Consider the following 25,886-nt stretch of genomic DNA (forward strand, 5'->3'; position numbering starts at 1 on the left):
CCCACATCCTTAACTATTTGCGAACAGTAATCTAATCTACGTCTACCTCTACCCCTCCTAACTCCTGTTTCTGCCTCTAATATGTCTCTGACTAGACCTTCATGCCTGAGACGGTGTCCTACCAACCTATCTCCCCTATTTCTTATTAACTTCCATAGAGTCCTCTGTTCTCCTATTCTTTCTAATACCTCTTCATTTCTAACCTTTTCTATCCACATTACCCTCATCATTCATTCTAAACTTTTCCGTGCCGCCCACTGTCCATGTTTCGCATCCGTACTGCGCCGCGCTCAAAACATACAACTTTAACAATCTTTATCGAATTTCTAAATTAACCGTTCGGGAGCAAAGAAGTGACTTCTTTTTATTGAATGCGACTGGACCCTACGGTATGCTTTATATCCTACTACTCCTTCCGTTCTGACTTATCTGACCTCCTAGATATCTAAAATCAGCCACTTCTTCTAATTTTTCGCCTCTTATCTTTATTTTCGCCCTTTTCCTACGGTTTCTTCCCTGGCATACCAATATTTTACTTTTATTTTCATACAGTACTGTTTTGTCAGTACCGCTTCCATTTTATTTAAAGCTATCTCTAACTCCTTGATAGATGCTAATATTGCTATATCATCTGCAAATCTAAGCATACTAATCTTTTGCCCCTGTATATATATCCCTACAATTGTCTTTAATGACTGTCTTTGATCGCGTCTTCGATGTATAGATTAAAAAGTAGAGGTGACCCTGTGCATTTCTGTCTGACTCCTATCCTAATATTTACTTCTTTACGTTGGAACCCTGGCTCTATAACTGCCTGTTGCTCTTTATACAAACTAAGTATCACTTTTCTATCTTTGTAACTCATCCCTACATTGTTAAGTATTTTTAACATCTTGTCCCACTTAACAGTGTCAAAAGCTTTTTCTAAATCTACAAATGTACCTTATACTTACAAAAAAGTTTCAAAATTTACAAGGTTACACCCTGTAGGTACCGCCAATTGTCGTAATTCTAATTGTAACGCTCTGGCCAATATTACAATTAATTTTATTAGATCAAAAATGAGCAATAAATTATAGAATGTATATTGTAGAATAACATCCTACGTGAGTTAAAGCATTAGATAGTTTTTCGGCTAGTTGACATTAGAAAAGTGACTGTTTTCTTTCATTCTACATACGAAGAAAGTTACTCTTTCGCCTTTCATTATTTCAATATTTGTGTCATAATGAGCAAAAAAATAATAGAGCAGAAACGTCTGTTAACAAATTTAAAGATGGATCATTTTTTTAATTCGTTAAAAAAACTTTCAAGGCTCCAGTTAATTTTTGCTTAGATTTCTTTCTACTGTCCAGTTGTAAAATTAATTATAGCTACTCTTTTAAAGAAACCAAAGTTAAATGTAAAACAGAAAGCTATGCAACGGTACCTTAAATTATTTAAAATGAAACCTCAAACCAATACACTTATAATACCTAATGTATTCATTTTTTTACTACTTTAGTGTGTTTAGTACAATTATTAATAAAAATAATTAAAGAAAAACACTATTTAAACAATTAACCAAAATTTTCTGCCAACAACAAATTAAACAACAAAACAAACAGATGGTAAAAATAAAACACAACAGCCAAAACACACAAAGAAATAACAACAACAATAATAATAACAATAGCAATAACAATAACAATAGCAAAGACAATAATAACAATTTATAACAGGAAAAGAGACTTACTAACGAGACGGTTGAATGTAGAGACACAGATGAATTAATTTCTGATAGGGATGTTAGGAGTATTTATAGTTGGAAAATGTTAGTAAAAAGAGATAGAATACTCAAGATAGACAAAGACTGGCAATAGGGGTTGAAGACACGAGCTTACAGAAATACGAAGAATTGACGAAGTTGAACAGTATAGAATTTTAGGTAAGGTAATTAAGGGAAAAGCCAGCTATTAGTACAAGGTGCATGCAGAAACGGTTGCAGTTAGATTTCTAGGTAAAGGTGATTAGGGACAATAGAATAGAAACAGAATGGAAACAAAGGCATGCAAAAGATAAGAAGTCGTACTCTACATTGAAGAAATATTATGCATTATGACGGAAATAAAATTAGGAGAAATATATGTACAAAATATTTACACAAAAAAAACAATAAAAGTTCTTTCGCCACACTATGAAACTGAAAATACCCCCTTTTTAGTAATCAATACTGTTATAGCTTAAACTATAAAAGCAGATTAAATCAATATTTTTTATTTATACTGCTTTTATATTGTGTGTATTTATGAATAAAGGAAAAATACAATTTGCTGTTAGTTAATTACAACTACTTCTAATAATTGAATAGAAGGGCGTACTGCATTATTACTTCGCATGGTAATGAAGATACTATTAATTGATAAGCATCAAAGGATTATTTAGATTTAGAGAATGGATTTATGAAAGTAAATACTAAATTCTATCGTCAGAAAAAGGTAAAGTGAATGTTTTACTTGCTTGTAGTCTAAAATTGAGTTATATAAAGGTACTTGTAGACTAAGCGACTTTGTTTCTTTTTTGAGGTCTTATTCCAAGTAATCGTGATAGAAGTTTAAACTACTGGCCCAACAAAAGAAAACTTTCGCCAGAGCGGGTTATCTATACCGCTAAACCATGCCGCTTTCGGTGACTAAGCTGACTACGAAAGAAATGTTCGTTTAGTTGAAATTAGAACGATTAGATAAAGACTGAATATTGTTTATTTTGTTGGATAATTGAAACAGTATTTATTTTAACACACATGATAACGAAAAAATCAAATGACCGGGTGTTCGCTGCCAGAGATATGCAAAATGGTTTTTTAAAAGTATTTAAATACAAAATGCAAATACTTTTTTGATTTGTTATTTTTTTATTTATATTTGGTATTTTAAATGCTAATTCAAAATACTTTTTTCGAAAAAATAGTCTAATAAATGAAGTTTTTGGAATCGTTTTCTAAGAATTTTGGATTATTATTACAATATCTTGTAGTTTTCAGTTTTACACAGCTGGCGTATATCAATTTAATATTGTTTTGCGGGCTGTTTTGTCGTAATTCATATAATTTCCTAGTTTCTTACTAAAGATACGATAAGTGGTGATTTGGAAGGTGCAGATAGATATCAATTTGCCAATGTAAGCAACTTTCATTCATCATTTTATATAATGTTTTATCGGTGGTACTAGCAAAACTTTTAACGGCAAAAACGTATTTTGAATTTTACAAATACGTTTGGAAAAGTATTTTAAATAAAATACAAAATGCTTTTCTCAAAAAAGTATTTAAATGCAGGATAAAAATAGGTATTTTTTATTTTGCATTTGCATTTTAAATGGAAGTACTTCAAATAAACCACATCTCTGGCCACAGCCACATTAAACTCATATACTAACTCATGTGACCGATTTGCTAATATGAATAGAAGTCCTTATTCATGTAGCGCTACTACATTTCGTTTATTTGTTACAAGTAAATTCAATAAAAGCAGATAGGTAAAGAGCAGAATGACAAATTTGGACTCTCACAATTAATACTAAAAATTAGAGCAGTAACGGTAGCAATCATACATGTAATATGTGTTAATGAAAACGGTAAAATACAAATATACCTTACAATTTAATGAAGATAAGTATGGTGTCTTGAATGGAGGTTAAGAGCAGCGCAACTGTAAATCCTTGAAAATGCTACTTCAGAAAGTGCACATTTGCAATATTGGTCGCTCGCATATGTTCATATAATTCATGCCAAATTAACTTAAATTGCAATTGACTACATGGTCATTTTTTTAATAACACAGTTTTAAACCGCTACCTTTAGAATTGAAGGAAAAAATAGCAAAAAACATAACATTGACTGTTACTTTGTTAGGGTCGAATAAACAAAATTGTAATAGCCTTATTGTTACATATTATTTAATTTAAGCAACAACCTTGTTATTCATATAAAAGAAAAACATATAAACTTTCAGAAAGAGACAGCTATTTTTATTTTTTATTTAATTAAAGATTAAATTACAGAATAGGCAATAAATACTAAGCGATTATACAGAAGCATACAGAAATACTGACAAAAAGGAAATAAAAATCTGAATAAATAACTTCTACGTCAAAAATATTGAAAACTTTTCGACAGGCATTTTTGCAATTAAAAAGTCCACATCTCTAACAGTAACTATAATTAAAGTATTTTAACTATATTTAATGTCAATTGCCTAAATGTAAACCCTGTAATGGTAACGAAGAAAGGTTCACATTTACTCAGTACGTTTTTGGTTTTCAGTAATATGGTCATTAAAAGCTTTTACATGTACTTAAAGTTGATGCTTCTTGTAGGACACGAATTTTCAATAGAGATTAAAAAAATAAATAACGAACTTCGACAGGCTTTAGAACAAAGCTTTATCTATCTTACTAGAAAATTTCAAACCTCTGTTCCGAACATTAAACTCATGATATCTAGAACCGATAAGCATGTTTTTACTTTACGTCACGGGTACTACTAAATCCCCTTAATGTATCAGCATCTTTTGAGTATGTACCGTTGATACGTGCCGAGGCGACTTTTATAAAAGATGTAACAGAGTGGACTAATTCAAAATTGACAACAAGAACAAATCACTAATTTTTTTAAACCCTTGTCAAAAGCTGATTATAACGATTAATTTTAATTGCGAATTTCTCGATAAATTTATTTTATTCTGATACATATTGGTTTTATTTTGGAACCTTAGAACGTATCCCCTACGATTCCAAACTAATTACCATTCCATATCCACAGTTTCTGTATTCACGGTATTTTTATGGAACGTATACCCAGCGAATAAAGAGCTTTTACTGTATATATCGGACGGAATTTACGTACCTCTAGAAGGTCATTAACGTATTTCCGATGGAATTTACACCAATTCAATTATCTGATTAGAATTCAAAACGACTTACACTTATTAATTCCAAAACTAATTTCCTTCCAAATGGTAAACATATTAGTTACGCTTAACCTACCATAAAAAATTATGTAATACCGTGTACCCAGAATTTCCATGATTATTTCTTTGTTTCAGAACTCAAGCTCAAAGAGGCGCAATTATTATGGATGCTGCTATACGTATCTGCCTGCAAGTGATCTGTTCATTGGTATAATCTGCAGTCGTCGTTTAAGTGTTCTGACTGTCAGATAATTACATAGTGCGTTAGTTCATGTTCATTTGGAGAATGAAACATAGCCAATTTTTGGTCACACAAGTTCTAGTTCTCTCTGCGAGCATCGCATCTGCCGGAATTTTTAATTTGAACTGGGACAAACCGACAAGGTTGGAAATTAATATTCCTTGGTTGTGTAAGTTTAAATTTCCTCTAACAGATACGTAGTCAAACCTGTTACAGACAATGTTCATGAAATCGGTGTTCAAAACAGCTTCATAAAATCACAACCTAATTAAATATATAAGAACAGTTTATGTTCTTAATCAGTAATTTATTGGAACTACCGCACGACGTGGATTGCGTTTTCGATTTTATCATCAGCACGCAAAAGACAGTCTCTATAAATCGAAGTTTGATCGGTAATTTTTCGATACTGCCAATGATAATGGGAGCAAATGTGATCGAAATCGTGACCCACGTCTAATTAAGAGCTTAACAAAAAAACCTTTTGGGTGTTTCATTCCCACCAGCCACTTATGTTGGTGGACGGGCAATCCCTCCGGACTACGCCGGAAGGTAGGGCGAAAAGCGCTCTTCAGCTTCTTTTCAGGAATCGTGAGAATGGGTAGAAGGTGGTTCGGGTGAGAAAGATGAGACGGACGAAATGAAGACAGAAGAGAATGAAAGATTATCTGAGGAATATTACTACCCCAATATTTGCCTGAGTGATCCAAGAAAACCATAGAAAAACTTGGACCAAGGCAGACGGACCCGGAATGGAACCGGCGTCCTCCCGAATGCTAAGGAATTGTCTAGATTTCTAGACCATGCCGCTCGGTAGAGCTTAACAATAAGTACCTTTGTTTTATGCCTGAAATAAGTAGCAAGCATTGGAAGGTGTTAACTAGATACAGCAGGGAATCGCATGATAAATAATGCAGCATTGTCAAGGGACAAAAAAATGTAATGAATAATGACACATGCACTGTTTCTTGCGACCCCATACAAAAAAGTCGAGCGGATTTAGATCAGAACTACGCGTCGACTAAGGTGCAGGACCCGTACATCCAGTCCAGCGTCTAGGAAACTGTTTGTCCATAGAAACAAAAACTCACTCATTGGTCAACGTAATAATATTATCTGCACTGACCTATAACATTTGCACACTGACGTACTGTCAATGTTTTCGACCAACCACGTGCATAAAAGTCTAATACTCTTGGTTGTAACACAAACATCGTCAATCACACTTAATCTAATCTAACAAGTTTACCTACGTGATCCTACCAGGGCCGGACTGACTCAAAATCGGCGGATCAAATATATACTTAATTTTCTTGTTTTATAGTACCCTATCAGCTCCTGTAAGCTTGCAACCCATTACAGAAACACCTTAATTTTCAGGTAGATTGTAGATACCTTTGTAAAACATTGTCAAGCATTTGAAATAAAAGTGCTACGTCCTGTAGTCTACAGTACAGTTTATTTTCCAAAATATTATTCATTTGCAATTCTATTATTTATAAACAGGAGATTTCATGGACATAATTATTTAATGTTTAATATGTTTATCCTTATTGTAAGAAATGTATTTAAAGGATTTTCTTCTTCCAGTTGTAAACGAAGAGAGGTGTTATGAAGAATTGGGTTGTTTAAATATTACCAGGAGTTGGTATCATATTATTCATCGGCCCATAAACGTCTTTCCCCTTCCAAGATCTGTGATAAATACAAGATTTATACTCTTTACTAGAAATAATCCCAACCAGGTAATTTTAAAGTTGAAGGCTTTGCAAGTTATAAAAAAAAACACCAAAAATTCAAGGTTCCCTGTAAAAATTATTTAAAATTTTCCTGCTTTTTGTTGACAATGATATGATGCACATTATTTACAGAATTTATTCTGTAAATATCAACGCGGATCATCGTTCTCGGAAGAATAACAACTTGCTGCTGATTTTTCCCTGACGTCATTACTCCGTAATTACCTGTGCGACTACCTAAACCACCCTAGCTACAACCGAACTTACCTAACAAACAGCTTCAACTTTCAATTTTAATCAATTACTTTTTCTACATTTTTCTTTTTCAAACTTATTCGGCTGTAATTTCCCTCTTACGTTCTGGTCCTTTATTTTCTTTTCTATATAAAATTTATTAATTGTCTCACTATATTTTCCCTTTTTTTTTCAAGATTTTTTTTCTTTAATTCATAACGTAAAATCATCTTTCTTTTTCTAATCCTATTTTTTCAAGCATGCCCTGTCACTTTCTGTTATCATTAATTTTCGCTCTTCTCTTACCACCCCACTATCAACCCCTCTTCTTGCCAACCCTTTCCTTGGTACTGGGGTTTGTATAAATTGTCGGCAGGGGAGGGAGAGTTCCCCCCATCTTGTGTTTTTACTTCGAATTTTATTTTATTTAACACTATTTGGCTCTGATATTCCACCCACCAGTTTCAACCGTGCATTTGCTTCAATATACATACGTATACGATTTTCCAAATCATTATTTTTTATTCAGCTTTTTTTCATGTTTTGTTTGTCTTTTAATTCGTCTTTCCCTGTTTTTTTTATTGTAATCGTGTGTTAGAATATAGTGTTTGTATATGTTTTTTCTTGTGTGTTTTGTCGCGTTGATAAGTTATTTTAAAAACAAACTATCAAACTTTATCAACAATGAGAAATTTCCTTATATTAGTTATTTGGAATATTTTTTTCTTAAATTTGGAATAATAAATAACATATTTGCAATAAAGTGAAATGCGGTACAATAATAAGTTTCAGTATGGTTATCAGTTTCTTTCGTGTAACAAGCCATTGACCCAAAGGTGAAGAATGTGTTAATTAAATAAAGTAGTATTATCGCTGCTAGTAGAGCGTTTCATATTTAATGACATACTATCAGGGTTGGATGCAGGATTTTAGGAAGGAAGGTACTCACAAAAATTTCTATCAATTCTTCGAATCCCCTAATGTTCATCGACTAACATTCGTTATTTTCGTGATAATTTTGAAATGATGACTTCAAACAAGATATATTACTACAAGAAGTGATTAATTCTAGCAGTAGATCTATAAATGAAAGTTAAATTTAGGGTTTTCTGAACGTATAGGGAGGGGTTGGACCCGAACCCCCTCCGCCATAGATCCGCTACTATGACATATAAATCTATGAAGAGTCTTTTAATAGAAAAGTATCGATTTTCTTATTTTCTTTGGTGGGTTCCATGTAAAAAATTGCAATATTTATTGGCATAATTTTGACCACCGTCTCATTACTTGCGTGCGTATCAAATAGGTACATTTCGTTGCGCTAAATATTATTTTGTTAGCTGTGCTGTTCAAATACTGTAAGCATAATTAAAGAAACTTAATCAATCTCTTTGGTTTAAAAAGCTACTTTAAAAATTATGAACTTTTAACTACTTTTTCTGCTCGAAGTTGTATAGGAATATTATACATGTCACGTTGCATTCGCTATGGTCAATACCTGTTACGTCACTGGTTACTTACTGGCCATCACGCACGTTTTATTCCCAACTTTTTTATTTTCCAATCTAACTTTACACTTCATTGATCCCAAAAGGTACAGTTTATTTACCAAAGAAAATTTGTAAATAGCATCTATGAAATTCATTATATATGCATATTTTTCGTTTGTACCAATTTACAGTAAACAGTATACAGGGGGTTTGTTAACTACATGCCCACTGTTGAGAAATTGGTTGTACTCTAGATTTAGACATCTATATACTTACTAAAAGTATCTGAATTTTCAGTCACGAAATCAGAGCCAAGATTAGGTTATAAACATTTACTGATTATAAAAGCACAACCGACATTTCACCTCCTACAACAAGGCTATATGATAATATACGATTCTTAAAAAACGAATAGGTAAATTGAGCCAAAATAGGCTGAAAATTGTTTATTTTGTAAAAACTACTGCCAACAATTATATTGAATATTTTATTCATATAATATGGAAAATGGTAAGGCAATTACGGATTAAATTTAAATGCTCCAAATTTAAAAATTATCTTCATGCCTGAGACATTTATTTTCACAGTTCGCGATTCTGAGACATAATAATGGTAAATTTCTAATCATTTCAATAACTTGTTTACTATTGGATTATTTCCTTACTTACAATTTTTTTTCACTCATTACAAACGTTTTATATAACAATAATAATTTATTTATTCGGCTGATACTACGTAAACATAGATGTTTATAAACACCATGCAACTTTACTGAAGGTTTCGTTCTTGACCTCTCATTGAAGTCTCCCGGTTACTGACTTTAAATTTCTCGTGCTACACCATATCTTAAATGCATTAAACATCAAATGAGCATTTGTTACAATACGCTAAGCTACTAGCAGTCAACTTCAACTTCATTTAATCAAATTGATTTTAAAATTACTTTACAATTAAGATAATTTCTCAGCACTCATTGTTTTCTCAATAATCCAGCTTCATTTATAAAAAATAATTAGCAGTCAAATTGTATTTACTTTGTCATGAAGTATTTATTAGTTAATTGTATAAGTATTTGTTATGTAGTTGTAAGGTAATTTGTGAAAAGGGACCTTTCCTGTCAGAGCCAAAAATGAAAGTCAGAATGAAAATCGACGTTTCTGAGATCTTGATTAAAACTCAGCCCCACACTTTATTCGTTTGATCTTAGTTCAAACTTAACACTCAAATCTGTTAGTAGTTTGGAAAATTCAAACTCTCAAAATGGGACTTCTCAAATTCCGATCTTTAAAAACTGAATTTTGTTTTTTAAGTTTTACAGAACTTTATTTTACTACTTATACAATACTCTATAAGCATTCGGTAGATTATCGCTTTCAACATCTATTAGTGCTTATTATTTAAACAGGGAAACATCAAGAGTTTTCACTAAACTGAATCTGTTTTATTTCAAAACAAAACTCATAACAATCTAATGTCTCCTTAAACTTTGTTTGATCAAATGGTATCTACTATTTAAAATCAATTGTAATGCTGTTCAATCATTAAATAACAACACAGAGGAAGAAAAAAAGATATCTCTAGAGTCTCTTGCCTAAAGGTTTATATAAATCAAACAGGGAAAATCTTTTATATATGTTTTTTTTTACACTAATCGCATATTTGTTCAAGATTGTACGTACTTTTAATGATAAACTTCAAACTAAAAAAAATTAATACAAATTGTTATCAAAAAGCTTGGAAATTAGTAATTAGTAAAAAAGTGTGATGTTAAGCGATTAATTAATTTCGTGTTAATAATTTATTACTAGTTAACATATTTTAGCAGATACATACAGATTCTGTCAACTTATCTTCCTTCATATCGCTTTCTAATATTGTTATTTGAGCTATTACGATAATTTACCTTATGTAGCAAAACAATTTGGATCGTTGTTTTATATCAAATCAAATAATTGTTACTAAGTTGCTGTACTACATATTTTTACTGTATAACGTTTCATATTTTAGGGACAAGAACTGCGAGCTAGTGATGATGACACTATACAGAAATCTAATTTTGAAGCTCAAAAGAAGACAAAATTTATCATTCATGGATTCATCGATACGTCTTTATCAAATTGGGTAAATATATTTTAAATATGCATAAATAAATTTTCATTGTCTTGACCACCTTATTAAAACAAAAATTTATAGCAATAATAAAAAATCACAATGTCTCGTGAAAGAGTCGGGTGTCAGCTAGTTTTATAATTTAAAGATACTGATGATCAAAACATACATCAATACTTTGCTTACATGTGTACACTTTAACTAAAAAATGAACAAAGTCAAACAGGTCTACACTTGGGATGCTGCCTATATAATAAAAACACCAGACGGAGATGACGAGTTGTCTAATCTCTTCAAGTAGTTTATCATATACTCCAATTTTCCACCCTTACAGATAAAATATCTTTCTCAAATTTAAACTTGACCACCCTTGAGACATAAAAAAGAATCACTAAACTCTGTTTCACAATTGACGAAGAAATCGCGAAACATACACAACAAAGTGAAAATATAGTAATAATTAAGAAGCTGCTTTTTTTGAAGTCGTTTGAAAAGGAGCAAAAGTAACCTTGATACAAATTTTGTGTGCTACGTGATGTGGTTTTATGTAAAATCTATCACATTTGAAAATTTACATTCTAGTGCCTATTTAATTACTAGAAACCAAAAATTCAAGGGTTAATTTTTTTCAGGTTGGTGAAATGAAGGACGAGCTGCTCAAAAATAATGACATGAACGTGTTTGTAGTAGACTGGGCTGGTGGTAGTCTCCCTCTTTATACACAAGCTACTGCAAATACAAGACTTGTGGGACTAGAAGTGGCGCATTTTATAAATCACTTAATAGTAAGTATTTTCCTTAATAAATGCTTGTGACATATTTTTGATGTAAATTAAACAAGAATTATAAAAGTACAAAAAAATGTGTTATTCAGGAGGTAACGTGGCTAATTACCTAACATAATCAAAGCTCTATATTTTTAGATTATTGAGTACTGGTATATTATAAAACTTCTCCTTGTTGATCATAAATCATACACTAGTAGGTGATTCAATTTGTAAGATTAGGTCTTCTATTTAAATAATTAAATAATAACAGAAATTGGACATGTTACTAAAAGGTTCTAAATCTTAAATCATGTTCTTGGTGTTCGCAATACCTTATAACCAATAGGTATTAAAAAAACAGGTCTTACAGTAGTGACTAATGATGTGTAACATCTAACCTCAGTAGCGAGTAAAAAATTCCTGAAATCTGGTATTGATTGAAGTGATTTCACATATGTGGTAATAATATTTTTATGAAAATTTTATTTTTAAAATTATTTAACGTATGTTGTAAATAAAGACTTCACAACGTACCTATATAAAAAACTGCATTGCAATTTGTCATGCATTAGTAACTGAGTCTGTTTTCTCTTTCTCTTTTATTTTTCTCTCTCGTTTTCTTTATTTAAATGCTAGCTTTCAGCAGCACTGATTAAAGATTGACTAGCGACCCCTTCTCCATCAAAAATGTTATTGTAACAATTCAAAAAATTACCAAATCGAAATTAATGTTCTCAGCACGTTAAACGTATTATAATTCACGTGAACAATTTTTGACATTAAATTTATACATTTTTTACACTAATTTAACCTCTATTACTTGGGAAATGCTCCATTTTTGAGAAAATCTAGTTCAATTTTCCAAAGTTTGGAAGTTAAAATTATTATCATTTTTTAGCCTGTATTTTTCTATGATTTAATAACTTGGTCAACCTTCCTGTTCTTCTTCACAGAGGTGTTATTATCATAAAAAACATGCAACACATGTTTTAATACACAACAACAGTAATTTTCGTGAATTTTAACTTTAGAAAGGTTGACCAATTAGTAAGGTATCTGATCATGGAAAAATTCAGGCCAAATTTGTTTTTTACATTTTTAAGTCACAAAATTCGGATTTTTGTAACAAGAAAACTGAAGTAGATTTTCTCGAAAATGGCGCATTTCCAAACTCCAAGAGGTTAAATCATTCCAAACTAGTGATAGTTTCTATTCCCGAAGAGAATACGAGCAATTTCCTGTCATCCTATATATCGCTCCCTCGTTAAATCTTTTTGTTCTAATTCATTAAATTTGTAATATCAAAATTTTACAGAAAACGTACAGTCTAAATGCGGGTAACGTTCATATAATAGGACATTCCCTAGGAGCGCATACTGCAGGATATGCAGGATCAAGGATCGCTGGTTTGGGACGAATAACAGGACTGGACCCTGCCGAACCATATTTTCAAGTGAGTAAACATTTTGATATGGTATAGTTTACCAAAAAACATACAAGAGGTCCTGTAAATGGAGAACTACATTAGTAAAGTAAAGGCTATCCATAAAATTTGAATCATGACTTTTTTAGTATTTCGAAGTTTTTATATTGGCATTACTGTTCATTCTCGTGGGTAACACAATCCAACTGAAGAAATATTTCATTTTTTTTAAATAATACTTTTAACAGTTAGTTGTCATACTGGCTTTAGAATTTGTCAGTTACGAAACTTAAATATTAAAATTTTGTTTTTTAAGTACTACATACATAGGCTAAGACCTTTTTTAGCTATTTAGCACCTTGTATATAAATATATGTATAATATTTATCAAATGTACATGGTGTCTCACGGTGACCACCCATTAGAATATTTCGGAAACTACTTCTGTAAATTTTAGAAGTAGAGAAGCATTATAAAAGTCTACCTAAAATCATAAGTAGAATTCAAAACCGTCGTAATATACAGGATGCTCCATTTAAAATAACGAAGTTGGTATTAACTTCCGGTATAAACGAAAGTACCACATAGATGCCGTTATTTTAATTTAGGAGATTACACCCAATAACGCTACTCAAAATTCGAATCGAAGTAGTTTCCGAAATATTCTAATAGGTGGTCACCGTGAGACACCCTGTATACTTAAAAATTATAAGCTTGATTTTTATAACGTACAGGGGATGCCAGCTCATGTTCGATTAGATTCATCAGATGCTGAAATGGTTGACGTAATTCATACGGATGGAAGGAGCATCATACTATTTGGTAAGTAAACTCTAAATATTAAATAATTAGCTATAGTTAGGACGTTCAAAATTGACATGGTCCGCAACAAGACTGTCACATTTACATTCTTTTTTCAACTTACCAAATAAACTAGAGAGGTTCCTGATAGAAGGCCTATTTTTACTCACGACAGACGCGGTAAGGAATATCGTAAACGTAGAAAAGAGATGTCAGGTAGGAATTGCAGCGGACACTAATAAAGAAAAAGGAATAGCATTACACTGATTAATGTGTAACAGAAAGGGATGATGACAAGCAGAATTTGAACATGTTGCCGGCAATAGACTTTAAAGAAAGTTCAACATTCTCAGAAATTTATGAAAGCAAAGACGCTTGTTTAAAGATATAAATTCCAACTAGGCAATTATAAAGCCGACCCTGATTTCTTTTCTTTTCTCTTTACTAAGCAACTTCTAACCGCTGCGCCGCTTTCTATTACTAAGTTATCTCTTTTCACTTTGTCTGTACTACACATAAAGCATTTCGTAACTTAACAAGAGTGTGTTCAAAACGCAGCAAATAACTACAGTCCCAAGTGGAAATAAGAAAGAAGATACGTCCATTCTCATATATAATTTAATTTTAATTTTGACGTGACAACGTCTTATAATTCGATGGAGCCGGCTGCACGCACGAAAAAACATGACTCATGCGGCGTTACCTCGCTCTGAGGCGTTCCATTTAAGGCTTGAAATGCAAGCGAGAGCGCGGAACGAGCGACAAAGAGGCACAATTGGCCTCCGCGTTCGGCAGCGTTCGACATCTGTCTCTCTCCTACTTGACTGAGCGATGCGTCCGCGTGGACAGCTGCTATACAATAATACATTTACCTCTTTCTCTATATCCATACAAAATATCTATCAAACAAATAAAATTAAAATTTTCTTTTGAAAAATGAAACCATTCCATCAGTATTTTCTTATGACGTTGTCACGTTCAACTATCGTCAGTAAACCGACTTTACAGACAACCGATTTTTTTAATTAACTTTGCTAATTTTGATCGTCCCAAGTATAATTAGAACCGACCGTGATCGACATATGAGACAATTTTGTCACTTTATTTTATCCATCAATAAGTAAGAAGGGTGGAAATCGATTATGAATATTAAAGGCATATATACATGACATTCATGAAATGCTCGTCTGCAAGAACTCAAACTTTTTCGCGCATAAACACGAACATATGCAAATATGCATATCTTATTATAGACCGAGTTTTATTCATCTACGCGTGAGACGTATGACCAATCCGCACACACTCTTTGTTTTTTAATAAACATTAAATGCTAAAGCCATTGATTTGATGTATAATACATGTACTTACGACTTACAGAAATACTATTTTCGAATTGCTATTAAATATAAACATGAATTACCTATTTTTTGTATCCAGTTTCATGACCATTGAATGTATTAAAGGATATGGTATGTCGGAGCCATGTGGTCATCTGGATTTCTATCCAAATAATGGTAAAGAACAACCTGGCTGTGAAATAACGCAAACACCTTTGATACCCCTTACACTTATAAAGTAAGCTGCTGTTTTTTTTTATGACTAAAGTAATGTTTTGTTCACTACATTTATTCCTTTATTGCAGAGAAGGACTTGAGGAAGCATCAAGAGTTCTTGTGGCTTGTAATCATATAAGGGCTTTGAAACTGTTTACCGATAGTATAAACAGTCAATGCCAGTACGTAGGTAAGTCTCTCTACATGATGTATACAAAATTTAATATTCTAAAATCTGTCAACAAGCAATAAACGATCATCATTATAAGGTCGTCAGTCCCAAGACTGGTTGGACACGCACCTCCACCTTTTTTTATCCAGAGCTAATCTTCGCATTTCCCCAAAACTAAAACAACCCACATCCACAATAATTTGCGAACAGTAATCTAATCTAGGTCTACCTCTACCCCTCATAATTCCCGCTTCTGCGTCTAATATGTCTCTGACTAGACCTTCATGCCTGAGAAGGTGTCTTACCAACCTATCTCGCCTGTCTTATTGACTTACATAGAGTCCTCTTTTCTCCTTATTTTTGTAATATCTCTTCGTTTCTAACCTTCTCTATCCATGGTATCCTCATCATTCGCCAGTAACACTACATTTGGAACACTTAAAACCTTTTCTTTTCCGCAGCGCCCACCATACATGTTTAGCACCCGTAAAGCGCCGCGCTTCAGACCCACCTTTAACAATCTTTTTTGAATTTCTAAATTAACAATTCGCGAGCATAGAAATGACTTCTTTTTATTGAAGGCGACTCGACGCTGGGCTATCCTCTGCTTTATATCCCTACTACTCCTTCCATCCTGACTTATCTGACATCCGTGATACCTAAAATCAGCCACTTCTTTTAATTTCTTCTATCTCTGTAACTCATCCCTACATTTTTAAGTATACTTAACATCTTGTCCCATTTAAGCTTCTTCTAAACCTACAAATCCTATGAGGTATGCACTCTTTCCTTTTTCTATCGTTTTCTCTTTTGTCACCCGTAAAGCTAGTCTCCGACATTCGTCTATTTCTTCTAAACCCTAATTGATTATCCCCTAATACTTCTTTCGCCCTTTTTTCAACCCTCCTCTGTACAATTCTAGTTAAGATTCTTGGCGCATGGGAACTTAAGCTAATAGGCAATAAAAAAAAATTTGTTAGCTGCATTTTGTCTAAATTCTATCTCTATAACCTTCTTAACAAAGAATTTTCGCTAGAAAATCTGTGGAAATTGTGAAATACTAGAAATTATATTTTAGCCCAACAGTGTCCAAGTTACGAACACTTTGTAGCAGGAAAATGTTTCGGTTGTAAATCTGGCGGAGGGAATTGCGCCATAATGGGATATCACGCAGATGCTAGTCCTATGCTAGAAAATGAGGTTTCTCCCCAAACTCAACTCATGGACATGGTAGGATCAAAATTCTTCACAATGACTGGCAGCGAATTTCCCTTCTGCCGTAAGTAAATTGTAAAAATATTTCTCAAGTTAGTTATATCATTGAATACAATATTTTTTGATTCTGATAATTCTGACATCTCACCAGAAAGGTACGAAAAAGCTCTATTATTGGCTATTGTATGTAAGTAGGGTATAAACATTAATAAGTTTAGCAAACGGACTACCTACATATTAACTAATGTAAATAGAATATTTTTCAACTTATTCATAACAAAATTGGACGTTGATATAACAATTTTATTAATTTGTTTTCTTGTCTGTCTGTCTGTTCAGTACAACTTCCCGTTAAATTATAAACTTGGAACTTATCTCAGAATTAGGTGACAGTTGAAAAATTTTAGAAGCACACAAAAATAAAAATCATAAAATAATAATTAAAAGACAAAATAAGTTGTTAATGTACCACATTTTTAAAACCAATTAAAATATAAAATAATTTCTCCTAGCGATACTCAATTTCCTATGCTTATATAGATAATCCTGAAAATTTGTGATTGACAATATTTAATAAGTAATTAAAAAAATACTTCTAAAANGCTTTAACTTATTATATCTGTATTAAGTTAACAATCTGCATTGAACTAGAAGAAATTATTTTATACTTTTTAGTCCCTTTTATAAACGTGGTACCTATACAAGAAATGTATTTTCATTTCGATAGTTATTTTTTCTATCAGTAAATTATCTCATATTTTAATAGCAGGTAATACAAATATACAATGGGAAATAGGAAGTTCAACATACAAGAAGATAATTTTCAAATTTCATTATACTTTATATTAAATTAAACTTAGTGACAAGTTTCCACAGTGTATAATGCAAAAGTAAATGTATATCATAAGGAAGTTTTGTTTTAAATGACTTTCAGATCGAATGTATAGAGTGGCTGTGGAATTAGCGAAACCAGCGTATGCAGAAACTTGGGTACAAGGGATTATAAGAGCATCAATATTTGCCCCCCAAGGGGTTATAAATGTGGACTTAACGCCACAGGGTGATACAAAATTAGAGCACGGTACCACGTATGCAATTGTGGTGTCACATCCTGCAGATTTGGGAGGGAATGTAAAAAAAGTGGAATTGAGTTGGCAATATGACATGAACGTTTTAGAACCAAGAACATTGTGTCTATTGTGGTGCAACGATCATCTTTACGTAAATAGTGTGTCCGTAGACGAAATGGAATTACCTGGAAGAGGGTGAGTTTTTCAAATAATACAAAAAACAGATTTTGGAAACACAACTTTACGAAATCGTATACTACGAACAAAACCGTGTAGACAAACTAGCGGTTTAGGTCCCATTTTTTAAAAGAATATCCCCCTTGACATTATTTGCGCAATAGAAAGAAATGCTATACATAAGTGTATTCATTTTTGGAAGAAAAAGTTCACAACTTCTTTGTAAAAAATTTAAAAACGTCTCATAAACACACATCATCATATCAAATATAAATTGAGCTGATTTACCGAAAAGAACAAGATTTTGCTCGTCTAAAGCCTATTTTCTAGTTCAAAAAGATAATTTGAAAATTGATTAAAAATGACAGTAAAATTAAGAATTATTTCCTACTATTTTCTGAAACGACATATGTCGATTTCTTTTTTTAACTGCGTCGTATTGACTATAATCGACATTTCGTCCTTATTCGCACGAGAGGCCTTCAGGAGTTTTTCGAAAATTGAGTCTGCAGAATTGCTTTCACCCTTTGTGCCAGGCGATCGAATACAAAATATTGAAAAAACACAGCATTCTATAGTCAACATATTAGAAAAGCATACAAAATTTAGAAAAACTTCATTGTTTTTGGGAAATCTCAAAATCATTTATTTTATACTAGTGACCCGCCCCAGCTTCGCACGGGGGCAATGCTGATATACTAAATATATTTTTGTTTTGTTTAGATTATTATCGAAAAGGGGAAATCTTCAAAAGATACCCCCTGAACATACTAAATATACTACAGAATGTCTTTTCATACAACATTCACAGTTTTTTTGTCATTAGACAATACAAACCGGCCTCCCGGCAGGTACTGCCGCAACCGCTTTGTCCCTGCATTTTAAATGTGTAATANTACCTATATCATAAAAGGCCAAAAAGCGACACATTGGTGAGTTGACTATATATATACACCTGCAATAACTATTATTTACACTGATTTTGGATCTGTACAAAATACATATATAGACAGTAAGTACCTACATTACAACTTTATAGTGTGCGTCTTATTTTCGAAAGTAATAAAAAAATAAGTGAAAGATTTAAAGAAAATCGAAAGCTATAGGTATGTATAAATATCACTTTTAATTATTCTAATGCGGTATCATCTTACTAATATTTTCAGATTTTCATTGTTTGCATCAACATTTTGCTACGTATCAGTTTCCTTAAGTAAGAAAATATATATCTATATAGGTATATTTCTAAGACAATTCCTAATGCATTAGCGTTTAAATTTATAAATTATGGTATTTACACAAACTTATTATGCCTATAAGCTACATCTGTTCATACTTGACGATGACACTTAAAACATATATTGTCAATAATTGGGGATCCGGGGGCTAGAAAAACTAGAAGTCAAAACAACACATTATAAATAATTTTTAGGCGACGAAATGTTCAATTCTCGAATAAATTATGTTCTGTTGGGAGAAAAAACTTCTCGGATATAGCCAACCGAGGAAGAGGCGTGTTCTTAAAGGCATGCAAGGAAGACGAAAAGACGATAAGTTAATGCAGTTGATGTAAACGGAATAATTAACAATTTTTTGTAGTACAAATAATCGTATATTTTAATGATTTTTATGAAATTTTCGAATTATATTTGGAAAGCTACTATATCAAAGATGTTGTATGATGTCTAGCTTAGTTTTAGAGTTTAGACATTAATTTCATACTGCACAGTGCCTTATAAACAGTATTTTTTAGCTATTTTTTTATTAAGTCTGCTGTATATAAATAACATATTAAGACGAAATCATAACAAACATAGAAAAAGAGATTATTTTGTTATTCTGTTATTTAGAATAACTTTGGTGAAAGACAATGTGATATGTTTTTAATTTCCACTTTGTATACATGTGAATAATATTTGTTTTGTTAAATAAAACATTAGAAACATCGTTTACTTTTTAATCTTTTCAAAACTATAAAGGGAAACCTTACAAGATTCAAATTTTTATTAGAAACCATTTGGTGAATTTTAATGTTGCACTTTCTAATAAGTTTAAACAGAAGAAGTGTCCCTTGATCATTTTTTTTGTATCTTGTGGGTAAGGGCGGCCTTTGGGGATGGTGAGCAATCCAGTCGCCCTAGGCCTCGCTCATCTAGGGGTCTTGCCCACTCGGCAACCCCAACGACACTAATAATACCAACGTTTATTTGTGTTGCTCCCTTGTGGGATAGTTAAAGTTACGACTACTGTGCTGAAATATATATACCCAAGTATCATGAGAAAGAAGAAAGTATGGACAATATCGTACGCTGATGAAATAGTATTATGGCGAACAATGAAAAGGGGAAGAGAGAAATGATGAGAAAAATGGGAAGATACATCGCAGAATGAGGCCAAGAGATAAACACGGATAAATCGAAGATAATGAGAGGCAGAAAATGCGGTGGAAGAACGAAAAAGATAATATTAACATGGGAAGAAAAAGAAATTGAAGAAGTAAAAATGTATAACTACCTAGACTACTTCGTACAGAAGAACAACGGAAACGAAGAGCTAATAAAAAACTCAAATAACTTCGTGTTCCATTTTCAGTTGTCATTTTTGCTTCATCTTGAAATATTACTGCAGAGGTAAAACCTAATAAATACAAATGGTACCTACATAGGTCACAGCCGTGTCAAAAAAAAAAGATACATTTGGACCCTCAAAAATCAGAGACTTGTAACATACAATAAATGTAATTTTACAATGAAACTACCTCTTGAAACTAGATGTAATATGCAGTTAAATTATTTTCGTATAATTAATAAATAATTAATAAAATAACGAACTTATTAAATAAATCCGCTTTAAATATAACAAATAATTTGACGAATATGAATAAACTAAAACTTAGTTCATGTTGGAAAGACTAATTGTAGAATTACATACGCTATTAAGTAGTTATTTGTTTATCACAAAAACGCTCTGTAATTATTTTTAAGCATTCAACTAAAATGTCATCAATTTTATTAGATATTAATTATTATTATTATCATCTTTAAAATCGAACAACGCTCCTTATCTACGACCTTGTATATGTAAAAGCAATATACAAATGCTTATTCTATCGCATCTCCTTATCAGCTCGAGCTTTTTTACTCGTTCTGTCTAACTTTGATATAAAACACACAGATGCTTTCATAACAGCGCTTTTACATATATAAGAATATGAACTTGTTTATTCTATTTGTCTCTATCTGCTTTTTTTGCTTGGAATTTATGGAATCAGTCAGTTGTTTCGTAGTGTGAATCGTGGGTACATTAAAAGACGTTCTAAATATCATAATGTTTAAATTGACTCCGACTGTAAATGAAAAATTGAATTTATAAAAAATGAATACAGTATTTTTGTCTTTTGTTACTGATTTAGTGAATAGTCATCATAAGAACTTGCAATTGCAAAAACTTTGTAGTTTAATCGTGTGTGCTCTAAGGAGAAGAATTACAGTGGTATGGATTGTGTGTCTACCTATATCATAAAAGGCCAAAAAGCGACACATTGGTGAGTTGACTATATATATACACCTGCAATAACTATTATTTACACTGATTTTGGATCTGTACAAAATACATATATAGACAGTAAGTACCTACATTACAACTTTATAGTGTGCGTCTTATTTTCGAAAGTAATAAAAAAATAAGTGAAAGATTTAAAGAAAATCGAAAGCTATAGGTATGTATAAATATCACTTTTAATTATTCTAATGCGGTATCATCTTACTAATATTTTCAGATTTTCATTGTTTGCATCAACATTTTGCTACGTATCAGTTTCCTTAAGTAAGAAAATATATATCTATATAGGTATATTTCTAAGACAATTCCTAATGCATTAGCGTTTAAATTTATAAATTATGGTATTTACACAAACTTATTATGCCTATAAGCTACATCTGTTCATACTTGACGATGACACTTAAAACATATATTGTCAATAATTGGGGATCCGGGGTCTAGAAAAACTAGAAGTCAAAACAACACAATCACTTTATACGATACCAGTCTTTCTCTTTAATAATATTAATAAACACCAAAATGGCTTGATGAATGATAGGAGAAAAACTTGGTGAACTGCCTAAAATGGTTATGCATGAAATGTACATACATAAGCTACCGCACCATATTTTGAAGATACGAAGTTTCAAAATATAGGTATGCCGCGTCGCTTCGAAGGGCAACTCTGAATTCGGGGACAATAGATATTTTAGTAACTACTATTATGTTGGTTGTTTTCTCCTTTTAGTTTACACGTGGCAATATCCTCAATAAATAAAATAAAGGTTGTTTTTTTTTAATTTTCAACATAGGCTATCTCAAAATTCTGCCATATCAAAGCAATTCTGAAGGTAGAATTTGGAAACGTCCTACAAATCGTAGGTTCTAGTGTTTCACTTATTTCTTCTTGTTCTTGCAATATTCTTGATGCAAGAACAAGAGCAAGGTTTCTTGTCATGGAACTAGCAAGGAGCAAGAATTCTTGCTTTTTGGGCACAAGTCTACGATGTTTCAATTAAAATAAAATTGGAAAGCAAGCAAGTTTTAACGAAGACCATCAACAGAAAAACGTACAACAAAACTCAAATCTGCGATATCTTTATTTAAAGTAATGTCAAAGTATGGAAACCTTATCACGAAAATCACCGTAAACTAATTGTCTTTTGAGGCTATTAGAACATCTAATGTCTCTTACACATAAACGAGGATTTTCAATTTCCCAAGGTTTTCCACTTATTTAATTTTATGTGAGTTATCTTCAAAGTTATTTCGGAAACTACACCAAAATCAAATGTTTTTCCTTTGTTTTAACTAAAATTATTTATAGACTCAGGATTTCCAGAAGTTTATTTAAACATAAAACAAAAACTCTAGCGGTGGTTTCAATTTGATATTTTAAAAAATATGAGCAATGCCTACGTATTATATCGTACTGCGAAAATGCTTTTAATCTTGCAAGAAATTATGCTGCAAAATCCTTTGAAAGGAAGTAGAATTTGCTTTCATCTACCATTTTCTTCTTCTAAAATATGTAGTGTGGTAAGAGACTCCTATTAACGTATGTACCTTGATTTAGGATAATTATAGTTACATAATTCAATATGCATAATTAATCTTGAAACTAAAGCCTTTCATTTCAGTACGTTCAAGTTAAATTTTATTATTAATGATCACATTAGACTTCTTTTATGTTCAATATATCAGCATACCAATGGCATACGGGAATCCATTCATATTACTAATAGCATGAACAAAGAAGGATGTAATTTTATGAGGATGTTGCCAAAGTAAGGATTCGATGGTTACATCAGAAACTTTCTTCAAGAGTAAAGTAACACCCACTGAGCTAACAAAAGTCGACTCTGGACGGACTAGAAATTGCCAACTCGAAAGAGATTGCAGTGCCAAAAAGCACAAGCCAATTAACATAAATCACATGTCGGTTTATTTCTCAAAAGTAACGCAATTATATAAGTGCTAAAATGAGATCTAAACATGGCTGACGTCTATTGTGTTTACGTTTAACAATTTCACCGTTAAAAACACGTAATAAATCTGCACCGTCTCTCGTCTGCTCGCTTTGCTTTTACCAGTGAGAGGCAGTGTGAGGTAACCATACACAATCTCGAATAAAAGCAGTAAGTGCGCCTGAGAAAAGTGAATCTAGAGCAAAACGACATTCCTTTTCCGACAATTTAAGTACATATCGTAGTAATAGTAAGTAGTAGGAGTCAATTCTGGATAAGGACAGAATAAAACGGCCACAAGTGGTTGTACACGAGAATAATCGTGAACAACATTAAATACTTTGAATGTGTCTCCTTGAAATTACGTCAGTAACGAAAGCTTAGGCCTACGGTTACTTATAAGTCTTATTATATGCTCTGGAATGTATTGCAAAAACTTCCAAATTGTTTGCGTAGGATAAAGAAACTCAACAACTATAAGAAAACAAACTTTAATATGGTGTGCACAACAATGCTCATAACACTTACAAAGTGACTGGAAAATGCTTCAAACGATCGATGATTTTTATTAGCCATAAAAGTAATGTATATATGTAACCACGTCAATATTTTTGAGAAGAAAAGAACAATGTTATTTTCTAGATATACATCAGCGCATTTTATATCCAAAAAAGAAGAGAAATTTTAATTCGTACTGCAGACAGTACGTGAAGGTATATAATTACAATAATAAGTACATTGAAGTAAACTAAAAAATAAATATGAGATACGTAAAATGTTACTTTTATTTATAAAAAAAATTGTTTTTTGGAAGATTAGAAAGCAGTCAATATTTGAACATTAATCAGTCTTTTTCAGTCCGATCGAGCTACTTCTACGTTCTAAATACGCTAATGAGTATCTTGGGATAATTTATAAAAAAAATTCTATGAATATAACTTAATTGTAGTTAATTACTTGATTATATGACTCCATACAACGTATTTCTGTTTATTGTTTTTTGAAGTTGAATAAATAGGTTCGGTGGATGCAAGCTAAAAGTCGATCCGATTACATCGCTTCAAAATGTGTAATAAATAATACGATCTAGCTAGTTGTATTAATTTTTCTTTAAGAATGAAGGTCTTTGCTAAAATATTACGACTTCCACAACAATATATATGAAATTGAATGAAAGCTATTTATATTTTTAATACCTTTTAGTGTTATACTAAGGAGAAGTAATCTTTGAATCGTGTGGTTTGACGGTAACGACAAAATTTAGGCTTCGCAATGTGGTACCAACACGTTTTTAATTGCAAAAATTGTAATGATTAAATAGTCGTTAAGTGGTGTCCTTCAGCTACCTTCATTGCCTGTTACATATATCTGCCTGGTAATATATACAATATTGCATGAAATTAATTTTAGAAAGTACAATAGTTTAAGCAAAGTTTTCTTCTTTTAAGTAAGACCCTACGTTAACATAAATGAAAAACTTTCTTCATATTGTTTTCTTTCGGTGTGGCCACATCGGTTGGTCGTCCTGGCGGTGGGTCGCCTTCAAGTGAGTTTAATGAGACTGTATTTACTAATAAACTATGGTTTTATCTAGGCAAGAGTACCAATTTCATCTCTTCTAGTATGATTTGGACAAATTTTTCTTACTTGGTAAGAAACTATAAAACTGCGGTACTCGATTTTCTCCATATTTCATACTTTCTTCTCGATTGAGTTGATTGAATGGCAATAGTTCAAAGATTTATGACCGGATTCCGATAAATCTTGGTATTTATACTACCATAATGAGTCAATTAACTCGTTATCTCCTAACAACTACCCCTATTAATAAATCTACCCTCCCATTCCGCTGACCTAAAAATGTACTCTCGTACCTATAAAGATAGCTTGGTTTAAGCTTGCGCGAAAAAAGTTTGAGATATTATTGACCACTGCGACGTTTCGCTCTCATATAGCATCTTCATTGTCTGAAAAAGCTGAATACCAAAGTGTTCGAAGACGATCCAGAAGAATTGCAGATCGTTAGTATACACCATGGATAATAATTCTTCAGAACGACTCTATCTAATAGAATTAAAAGTATTTCTTGCCGAGAGAAAGAACATGAGTCAGTAGGGCTAATTTTTGGTTTGTCCTTTTTTTATTATGAACGACACCAACTCCATTAAAAAAAAAAGTAAACTTAGCGTGACTTGAAGTAACTTATTAACTATATTTATTTACTTAATGACATCATTTATAATATATGATACATGATACATGTACATATTATTTACAATTTGTTTTTTAGTTGTAACCTATGAATGGATATAAATCAATCACTCGTGTTGCCTGAGTTTAAAGAATAAGGAATTTATTATCACTTTTATAATAGTGAAGAGGTAAAAATAAAAAAGCAATAATGAAGAAAACTGTAATTGATAGTTAAAGGAAAAAAAT

At 31.9% G+C, this 25,886-nt stretch overlaps 1 protein-coding gene across 3 annotated transcripts in view; it reads left to right on the plus strand.

Annotated features, from left to right (window-relative positions):
• Positions 1–19,849, plus strand: part of LOC108744550 (pancreatic triacylglycerol lipase) — a 56,803-nt gene extending 36,954 nt beyond the window's left edge. For 2 of the 3 annotated variants that reach the window (XM_018480383.1, XM_018480382.1), the window contains exons 2-12: positions 5,085–5,359; positions 6,781–6,935; positions 10,661–10,774; positions 11,395–11,547; positions 12,845–12,982; positions 13,687–13,774; positions 15,217–15,328; positions 15,396–15,496; positions 16,557–16,757; positions 17,628–17,958; positions 19,373–19,849. In XM_018480383.1, the coding sequence (XP_018335885.1) occupies positions 5,221–5,359; positions 6,781–6,935; positions 10,661–10,774; positions 11,395–11,547; positions 12,845–12,982; positions 13,687–13,774; positions 15,217–15,328; positions 15,396–15,496; positions 16,557–16,757; positions 17,628–17,958; positions 19,373–19,499 (1,659 nt within the window). In that variant the 5' untranslated portion in view covers positions 5,085–5,220 and the 3' untranslated portion in view covers positions 19,500–19,849. Of the gene's footprint in view, positions 1–1,908; positions 1,928–5,084; positions 5,360–6,780; positions 6,936–10,660; positions 10,775–11,394; positions 11,548–12,844; positions 12,983–13,686; positions 13,775–15,216; positions 15,329–15,395; positions 15,497–16,556; positions 16,758–17,627; positions 17,959–19,372 lie in introns of those variants that run through there. The other variant, XM_025973202.1, reaches the window with a different exon arrangement.
• The last annotated feature ends 6,037 nt before the right edge of the window (positions 19,850–25,886 follow it).

This window comes from Agrilus planipennis, unplaced genomic scaffold (assembly GCF_000699045.2).
Source record: "Agrilus planipennis isolate EAB-ADULT unplaced genomic scaffold, Apla_2.0 scaffold28, whole genome shotgun sequence".
Lineage (NCBI taxonomy): Eukaryota > Metazoa > Arthropoda > Insecta > Coleoptera > Buprestidae > Agrilus > Agrilus planipennis.